The 9951-nt window shown below is 41.7% G+C and overlaps 1 protein-coding gene across 2 annotated transcripts in view; it reads left to right on the top strand.

Moving 5' to 3' along the window:
- The first annotated feature begins 205 nt into the window (after nt 1-205).
- The window catches only part of TMEM168 (transmembrane protein 168), a 28997-nt gene continuing 19251 nt past the window's right edge, over nt 206-9951 (top strand). Inside the window, exons 1-2 of one of the 2 annotated variants that reach the window (XM_065695827.1) lie at nt 206-451; nt 3016-4282. In XM_065695827.1, the coding sequence (XP_065551899.1) occupies nt 3146-4282 (1137 nt within the window). In that variant the 5' untranslated portion in view covers nt 206-451; nt 3016-3145. Of the gene's footprint in view, nt 452-1012; nt 1047-3015; nt 4283-9951 lie in introns of those variants that run through there. The other variant, XM_065695922.1, reaches the window with a different exon arrangement.

Here is a 9951-nt window from a genome sequence, read left to right as displayed (position 1 = left end):
CAGCCACAGCTTCTCCAAGTAACCTGTTCCAGGCCAATGCGGGTTCAGCTTGCCTTGCAGTCCTGACTCAAGCACATTTCTCCCTCTTCCGTGCCCTAAGTACGAGCGGACAGTACTTACAGTTTTGATGATTTTATTCTTCCTGCCTACCACCCTGTCGGTGGTTTGTGCAGTGTGCTTTCACTGCTGCCCGTCAGCTGCGTGCTGCTGAGTTAATTCCCCAGAGCGCGACAGCTATGGGGCTGGAGCTCCGGATGGAGAGCTGGTACAGCCCCACGCTGGCCCGTTCCCCGTGCTGCCGCCTCGTCTACCGGCCCGCAAAGTGAGACTCCGGCAGCGTCCGGGCGGCGGCTTTTGAGCCTCGGCGGGGCCCGTACCCGGGCCGCTGGCTCAGCCTCAACATGGCGGCGGCGCTGCGCCGGGGGGGGAAGCTTGCGGGACGGCTGTTGAGGTGAGTGCAGGCCGGACCGTCCGCCTCCCGGCGCTGGGGCCACGGCGTGGCCCGCGGCACCGTCAGGCTGGGGCCGGGTCTCCCCTGCGTACAGCAGGGACGTGTCACCGCGGCCTGGCGAGGGGAGCCGGGCGGCCTGGCGGACACCGCGGGGGAAAGCGGGCGGCTGCACGGAGCGGGGTCCATGGCGGTGCGCGGCGTTGGTCTGGCAGAGCCGCGGCTGGCAGCGCCCGCTCCGCGGGCCGAGCACCGGCATGGAGCTGACGGGGTGGGTTAGACCAGCAGCTGGTGCTTGGGCAGTGGGCCTCTCTGTATCTGACACCGGAAACCCGGAAGGCGGGCCTGGCATCAGCATCGGGGAACTACCGGGGTCGGTCACTGGGATTTAAGCCTGCGGTATTAATTAGCTAAACAAGAGGTTTTGTTAAAAAAAACCATCAACCAACATGTTAAAATGGAAGAAAAAGGCTGGAGGAAAGTGAATCCAGTATTTTGGATACACCTCACCTGGACTTGAAATCAGCTGCACTTAAACTACCAAACCAAACCATCTTTGAGTTTTGCTTCTTTTTTCTATGTTCTTAGATAAATTAAGGTAAAAACTACTTTGGGAATGGCAGTCCTTTATGTATAGGAACACCCTGGGGTATTTCAGTCTCTAAATCTCTACTTAGACTCTCAGTTCTGCTTAAAATTCTGTTTGCAATAGCTGACACGTACTTAAAAATGGGCATGCAGATTCCGTTTTGGATCTGAAAGTAGTTAGCTCAGGTGTGCAACTAGGATGTTGCAATCTAAAAACTGAAAGGCCATTAGTTTGAAATCCAAGCAAACACAACACCCTCCCTCCCCCCGACTTTTAACAGTCTTAGTCTAAACTGTCAGTCTTAACAGATAGCTGTGTTTTAAACAAGAAATCAGATATTGAAACTTCCCATTAAATTGGCTGAATTGCTGTGTTACATTTATTTGGTAATAGCTGTGTTACGCAATACATAATCATGAAAACGCTCCTCTTCTTCTTTTCACCAACAAGTTGACCGCATGTTTCAGTTAGAAGAACACAAATGGTGAATAGCATGGTTTGCTAATTGGTTAGAAGGTGTCTCCAGGAAGCGGAGGTTGCATTCACAGTCCAGGCTGTCATTTTGCATATACCTTGTGTTCAAGCAGACGTGGTGCCTTCCTGCCACGGCACCTGGTGCAGCATGTGGGGCAGCAGCAGAGGAGCTTCCCTCTCGTGTTTCTCGTGGTGTGATGGCAGCAAGACTCCCCTTGGCACGCGCTGAGGCAGTCACAGTAGTTTTCCATCAGAGTGGCTGCTTGGCTGCAGCGAGTTTGCTGGTGTAAGGATCCCACCAGAAAACGATTTAGCCACCATAGCAGAATTGTAAAGCAGGCATTAGGCAGGAGCCCTGTGCTTATGAGCCAGGTTGCTGACCTCTGTGAGGCTGTTGTCTAAATGAATGTTTATGCTGTTAGCCCCTTGACTTGGAGGGGCTCCAGAGAGGCTCAGGAACCAAGATAACAGGATGGCGTGGCTGATGTGCTTCAGCGTAGCGGTAGTCATGCACCAGTGCTGTGGGTTGGCAGGAGGTGGGAAATTGTTCCTCTGTATTCATGGGTTGAGCAAGAGGTAGCTGCAGGCAGGGAGAGGGCTTGTGTAGGAGTTGAAATAAATTGCTCAAGTTGTCTGTAAAGCGAATGTTGATTGTAGCACAAAAACATGTGAGATTGCAGACAGTGCTCTGATACCTGATATCTTGCGGAATGTGATAACAGCTTTGGGCTATGTTATCTACATAAAGTAGAAACAAATGAAAGGTTAAAAGGAGCAGTGAGTATACCAAGTGAGGGGGAAAATATGGCAAGATCTTGAGCGTGTTGGCTACTCAGAATATTGTGGTTTAAGCCATGGACAGGACACAGAATTAAGTTCATATGTATAAAACAATAATAATGAGTACTAAGAAAACACATAGTTAAAATCCAGGGAACTTTAACTTGAAATGGCATCATGTAATGACTGTTCACTTTTAAGTATATGGTATGTATTGTATTTCAATTAAACAGATTTTTAATATGTAGTTCGATGTTACTAAACTTCTGTAGTTTAAACAAAAGTGTTTCTTAGGTCTGGTTTGTCTCTACACCACTTAGGCTGGTTTTACAGTGGGTGTCAGTGAAATCTACCTAGCCATTTCTTACAAAATTCCCCTAAAAATACTAGTATCTGTTCCTTTACTATATTAAAACGAAAAGCATTTTGGTTTTAAGTGGATCTGAGTAGGAGGTGCTTCTGTTTTAAATAAAATAATTTTGGGGTATTTTGTAGGGGAAAAAAAACTGGCTTGGAGAAGTGAAAGTCATAGAATGGTTGCTCAAATACTGGCTTTAATAATGGCCCCAATATGAGTGACCTGTAACAATACACTTTGTTTCTCTTTGTTATATGTTTTTTAATTTAGATAAACTCTTCGGTGAGAAAGGATGTGTCATATTTATGCAGTCTATAATTAAAAGGAATTATTTTGACACTAAAGCGTTTTTCATTCTTCTTCCAGGACTTCAGTGATTCCAGACTACTGTTTCTGAAATGATACTACAGAAGGCAGTGATTGCACTGTGTTTTTTGGATGAAACCCAAGTATTTACTTTCAGTCAAGCGGGTAAAACCCCCTAACTGCAGTTTACATGTGTAGATCACTGCGTTACTGTGTTAGTCATTGTCTCTATGCAGCAATGACAAGGCTAGAAGAAGCAAACAGAGAAGTGAACATGCACTCATCAGTCAGATACCTTGGCTATCTCTCCAGAATCAACCTCCTGGTTGCCATTTGCATGGGCCTTTATGTCAGATGGGAAAAAACGTCAGATGCACTGATTTTAGTAATATTTATTCTGGGGCTCTTTGTTCTTGGAATTGCCAGCATACTGTATTACTATTTTTCAATGGAAACAGCAAGTCTGAGTCTTTCTAATCTCTGGTTCGGTTTTTTGCTTGGCCTTCTCTGTTTCCTTAATAATTCTGCATTCAAAAGAGATGTGAAAGAAGAAGCTACAAAATACTTGCTCCTCTCCTCCATAGTTTTAAGGATATTGTATGCTTTGGTTGAGAGGATTTGTGGTTGTATCCATCATCAACCGACTCTGCTGACACCAGTTGAATTTTTGGAGCTAGTTGGGTTTGCAATTGCCAGCACAACTATGCTGGTAGAAGAATCTGGAAGCATTATTCTGTTGGTTGTAGCTTTGGCCATGTTGATTATTGACTTACGTATGAAGTCTTTCTTGGCAATTCCAAATTTGGCAATTTTTGGAGCCATTGCATCCTTACTCTTTTTTCCATCACTGCAAATCCCCACAAACCCTTTTGCCTTGTCATGTTTCTTTAGCTGCCTGATTTCAAATCCCCTTCTCGATGTTTACTTCAGTGGACTTTCAGTTACTGAACGATGGAAGCCCTACTTGTACCGTGGTAAAATCTGCAGAAGGCTTTCTGTCATCTTAGTTGGAGTCATCGAACTCACCTTTTTCATTCTTGCAGCCTTTAAACTGCGTGATTTGGATCTCTGGTATTTTGTGATACCTGGTTTTTCTATTTTTGGAATTTTCTGGATGATTTGTCATGTGATCTTTTTTATAACTCTTTGGGGATTTCACACAAAACTAAATGACTGCCACAAGGTGTACTATACCCACCGTGCAGAAAACAACAGCCTTGACAGAGTTATGGCATCTAAAGGAATGCGTCACTTCTGTTTGATTTCACAGCAGCTAGTATTTTTCAGCCTTGTCGCGACTGCTGTTCTGGGAGCCGTTTGTTGGCAGGTAAATATAATCTCTTTATCTTGATCTCTCTCTTGATAATGCTCCTGCGAACTGTTGGCATCTTAAAATTCCTATGACATTTGATGGTGTGCTGTGGCTCTGCAGTTCAAAGGTGGAGCCCTTGGTTTCACCAGCATATGCTTCACCAGCATGCACTTTGAATTTTAACACATCGTGCTGCCTTGGCTGTGACCTCTTAAGGCAACTGGAACTTAACCAGCTTCCTTATGTTGGCAGAATGGGAACAATTAAGTGCTTCTGGGGCAGAAGTGGTTTGTAAAGTATTTTACGTTTACCTGCTTATGAAATGATTTTGCTTTTGAATTCATGGAATCATACAACAGTTAGGGTTGGAAAGGACCTTAAGATCATCAATTTCCAACCACCCTACCAGGGACACCTCCCACGAAACCATGCCACCCAAGGCTCTGTCCAGCCTGGCCTTGAACACCACCCAGGGATGGAGCATTCACAGCTTCCCTGGGCAACCCATTCCAGTGCCTCAACGCCCTAACAGGAAAGAACTTCCTCCAATCTAAACTTCCCCTGTTTAAGTTTTAACCTGTTACTCCTTGTCCTGTCACTGCAGTCCCTAATGAAAAGTCCCTCTCCAGTATCTTTATAGGCCCCCTTCAGATACTGGAAGACTGCTATGAGGTCTCCACGCAGCTCTAGAATTTGGTTTCAAAGTAAATCACAGTGTTGAACTCTAATAATGCTCATTATATTCGGGGCTTTTCTTATAGACTATTTTATTTGAATCAAAGCAAATTCATGTTTTAAGAGTAAATTTATCAATAATTTTCCTTTACATTTAACCATCAGTGTGGAGTTAGAGATCAGCTGATGAACTTGTGAATTGTTGGTATAACATGTGCTCTGTGTGTCTTATTTTCAAATCTGTTTATGCACCACAGGATATGTCCTCTGAAAGACCAGTTCTTAAAATTGCACAGTGTTCTTTGACTTTTTTTGTTTCCATTTCTGAATTAAGGATGATGTATTTTCTTTAGCAGAAAACATACATTTCTCTCAAAATATTTGTTCAGTGCCCAAGTGTGTTGGCACAGTTGCAGCAGGATGTTTGGTGTCTGTTTCCTTTTTAAGTTGATCTAAAGACAACAGTCATTTTTGTATCCATGCATTTCTTAAATGAATCACATATATGTATATATAATATATATAAAATATGTATTATTTATGGCAGATACAGATTACAAAAGTGCCTCTATAGTGTGTCCAAAACAATTTGCTGTCCACTTCTGCAGATTTTCTTAGATAAAATGACCTGGTGGATGAAAGGTGTTAAAGAAGTTGATGGGAAAGAAAAATGACAGTTATTTTGTGAGTTTTTCTGTGTCGGGTTTGTTTTTTGTTCTTTTGTTGTTTGGCTGGTTTTGCGGGGGTTTTTTGTTTGGGGATTTTTGGGGGGAGTTGGGGTGGAGGAGATGTTTTTTACTTGCATGAAGAGCATTAGGGGTTAACAGATAAGTCTTGAGAGGAAGGCTGGGTAGTTTTGCTTTTTCTTTGGGAAAGTATCAGCATGCATAGCTATAGTGTGTGGGCTTGCAGAAAGGGCAAAAAGAAGAAACAGAACAAAAAAGAAGTAGAGAAGAAAAATTCCAAAAATGTGTTTATAGAAAGTAAAAGTTCTAATGCATCAAAAGAAATAGGAAAGTGGTTTGGGAGACAGAAACAATAAAGATGGGATATCAGCATCCTGTTGTTGATCACTTACACGCTTTTTCTTCTGAGAATTATGTGATTTATTAAAATGACAGTCATTAATTTTTATATGCTAGGTAACTTTTTCAGTGAAAGCAATTCTTTTACAATCTCTGTCAGATAGTCTTCCTAATTTCTCTGACCTTGCCATCCTTCTTTAATATCCTGGGACACATTAGTTAATTTAAAAACTATGTAATTATTACTTGAATAGAGACCCTCCACCTAGTTACACCTAACAAAGCAGTTAAACCAAATCAAGTGTGTAAGTTGTCCAGGTAGTCACTGGAGAAGAGGCACTTCTCAGGTGGTGCCCAGAGCCTGTCCGCAGGGAGTTAACCACCAGGCTTGGGCAGGATCCCCTGCTATACCGCTCCATGGGGAGGGCTTCCTCTCTGCGTGCCATCTGTTTAAAGCACACCAGAGCATCCTTTAGAGCTGCTTCATTACTGCAAGCTGTGTGCCTAAGCGAGGAGGGTTGGACTCATACACTTACTACTTTTTTCTCTTACATTGACTGATAATTCATTGTAATTCTTTTCTGTCTCTGTGTTCTGACCCAGATTAACTGCAGCTGTTACATGTCTGATACTTTTCAGTCCTCTCTAATTCTGGCAAAGTGTAGTTGTGCTGTGGTATGACTTGCTCAGGACCATTCACAAGAAGCAAGCTGGCAACATGGCTAAAATCTTAGTATTTATTACTAGCTAATTTCAGTTTCTGTCATCCTGTGTGTAAATAAGATAAGGTACTGCTCATCATCTTCGTCTGATAGGTTGTATATTTGCCTGCTCAGTGGGAGGAGTAGTTGTAGTAGCAAAAGACATCCGACCAAATACTTTCACTTGTCAGGAAATCCACTTTTTTATTATAATAATTTATTTTTAGTAGATAATTACATTTATTTTACTGTATTTATGTCTTTCATCATGTATTTATAGTAATGGGTTGGTTTAAGATCATGAATGTACTTGTCTCCAAATAAAAACGTTTCTACTTCAGAACATGTTATGATGTTTGCCTGGCAGATCATTGTGTCTATTTCATCTCTTGTCAGAAAATGAAATACTTTATCAGACCTGGCCAGAACAGAAATTAATAAATGGATGTATCATTCATCAAAGTGATTGTGGGAAGCTGTGGCCTTTTCTGTATTTTTTTCTGGATAGTGTCAGGTTTCAAAATAATTAGAAGCAAGAAAGCAATGATGAATAAGCTCACAGTTTGCCCTCTTGCAGATCGCTTGTTTTTTTTTCTAGAGGTTTAAGGAAACCAGTGTTTTTTCTTCTTTGCAGGGGGATATTCAAGGCCTTAAGACTCAACTTTAGAATCCTTTGCTGGATTTTTTAGTCTGCTGGTTCAGGAAGTCTAATGAGCTCACCAGTAATGCAACAAACAAGCTTCTCCAGTGAATATGTACTTTCCTCAGGGTGATTTATATGTACTGTAACATTTAAAGAAACAAATCAGCCTGTTAGAGATGACTCTCTACCTTACCTCTTGGAAAGGTGATGGTTATTGCTGAATACTTAGTGGGTGGGGTTTCAGGGGTTTGGTTTTGGTTTGTTTTTAAGAAAACTTCGCTGCAGAAAAAAGCGGTATCAGTATGTGTTAGAAAGCGATCTTAGGGCTGTCTTAGATACCTTTCCATAAAAATATCAGCTTAATGTATATTTGTGGTCAAAAAAGCAAATAAAATATTGGGAGCTCTTAGGAAAGGACTGGAGACATCATTATGCCATTATGTATAAATCTGTAGTGTCTCTATTTTGAATAACTGCAATTCTTACTTGCTATCTATAGATAAGAAACCAAGCAAAGGTTCAGAGAAGAGCAGCAGAATTCATTAAAGACATGAAACAGTTTACATGGACAGAATGCATAAACAAGGATACTTCAGTCAGGAAAAAAAACTGAGTGAGAACATGATGAATATGCAAAATGCGTGTGATATGGGAAAAGGTGAACAGTAAGAGTCAATATTATTGATCAGTTCCAGTGTAAAAGTTGAGGGGAATCAAGCTGGCAAGAAGCAGGTTGGAGCCAGACAGGTGGGAATCATTCCTCATACAGCACCGAGTTAGCTCTGGGCCTGTGTATGGTGGCATGCCATATGTGACAAGCAGCTGTGGAGGATCAGGAGCAAGGTGAGCAAGTCCATGAAAACTGACTCACTGAGGTTTACATACTACATGGAAACCGCATTGGGCTCAGGAATTCCTTGAGCCACCAGTGGTTGGAGTACTTGGGAAACACGTGCTTGATCCATCCTTATAGTCTTTCCTAGGCATCCATTTGGCCTCTTTGGAGACCAGACATTCTTCTAGGTGGACCTGTGATGCAGCCTAATACAACAACTCTTACATTCTTGTATTATGGGCATTTTTTTTTACTTAAATTTTCAACATATTTTTTCCTACATTCTCTTCTTCAGTCACCAGTTCCTGAAAATGTGTTTGCTCCTTAAAAAATTGTTTAAAACATTTTTTATATGTGTAAGATTAATGGGTTTCAGGCTTTTCAACTTCACTTTGGGATTTATGTAGTCATTTTAGAAAGTGCTAATTATATTTGAAATCTGTTAAGTGCCCCCTGGAAGGTGAAACATTTTTTATTTATACCTTTCTTCACTCTGAAGATGTGCTGAAAGCTTGTTTAATTATACTGTATTTGATAAGAGAGGTGGCTTGAAATCGCTTAACGGTCTGCCGTTTGACCTCCTATATACTGAATAGAATTGGCTAAAACCTGAGCCTTGGAAAGGTACTTCCTAGCAGCTATAAATAATTAGTTGTAGTGTATGAACAGTCTAGCGCAGCTCTGTGTGTTAGGTTGCAGCAGAAATGGGGTGGTGGAGGGGAGGGGTTCTGTTTCATGGAAAACTTTGTTACAGGCACATTATGTATGCCCTTTTAATATTTTTGATAACTAATATCTTTGCATCATATAAATCCCCAGTGTATACAAGGTCAAGACCTAACGAGACAGTTGTCTGCTAATTGGTAGCTAGAAGTATCCCAGTTGATTAAAACTGCCAGAAAAATATCAAACCTCCTTTTATGGAAAGGCTCATAAAGTGAGGTCAATTAACTTGCTGTTGCACACGCAGTGGTTTTCTGACTCATGCAGAACTGTTGAGGCTGGATGTCATGTTAGCCAAGGACCTTTCTTTCAGGGAAGCTTAGCCCTTGTAATAAGCCAGGGGCTGAAAGTCTCTTTTCCTGGAGCTTCGGTATGTGTTTGGCTTGACCTGTGGCTCCTGAAAGCAGAATCTGTCTTTGACAGATTAGACTTTAAATGTGAAGAGCAGAATTAACAGGACTGTCTGAAGCTGGAGGATGCTCAGGAAGCATGAGGAGTGTAAAAGTAATTTGTTAAAGCTGATTGCATTAAAAAATGCAGTAACAGCTTTTCAGTGGGGCGTGTTTCAGGTGGGACATGGTCTGCTTCTGACAATAATCCCTTCTTTAGCTGGAGACGAAAGATACCTTGCCTTGTCTGTAGAAATACATTGACATTTTCCTTGCAAACTGTGCAGGAAGTGTTCTGCTCCTCCTTCACGTTTGTGTGAGTAATTTCAGTCAGATGAATAGACTCTAACTCCCAGTTAATTTCAGCAATTACTCACGTACTTGTTCATAATTAGGCCCTTGGATGGGACAGGATCCAGCAGAAGTCATGTAAATGACTCAGGCATTGCTTCTTTCAGAAGCCAGTAACATGGTGAAAAAATTGCAGATGAAGGTCTTGGAATTTGCAAGCAAAGGTCTTGGAAAGGTTTGGAGCATTCTTTTTCTCAGAAACTGAAAATCAGATTTTGTTAAGTGCTCTATGCTAAGGTAACTACACGTTTTCTGAATTACTGACCAAAGAGAATTATTATCCCTGGAAGACCTGTATTTAATATTACCAAGAGAAAAATGGACTATAGACAGGTAAAGTAA

This window comes from Lathamus discolor, chromosome 1, assembly GCF_037157495.1.
Source record: "Lathamus discolor isolate bLatDis1 chromosome 1, bLatDis1.hap1, whole genome shotgun sequence".
NCBI classification, from domain to species: Eukaryota; Metazoa; Chordata; class Aves; order Psittaciformes; family Psittacidae; genus Lathamus; species Lathamus discolor.
The sequence above is the reverse complement of the archived record's forward strand: the minus strand, read 5'-3'. Positions and strand labels throughout refer to the sequence as shown.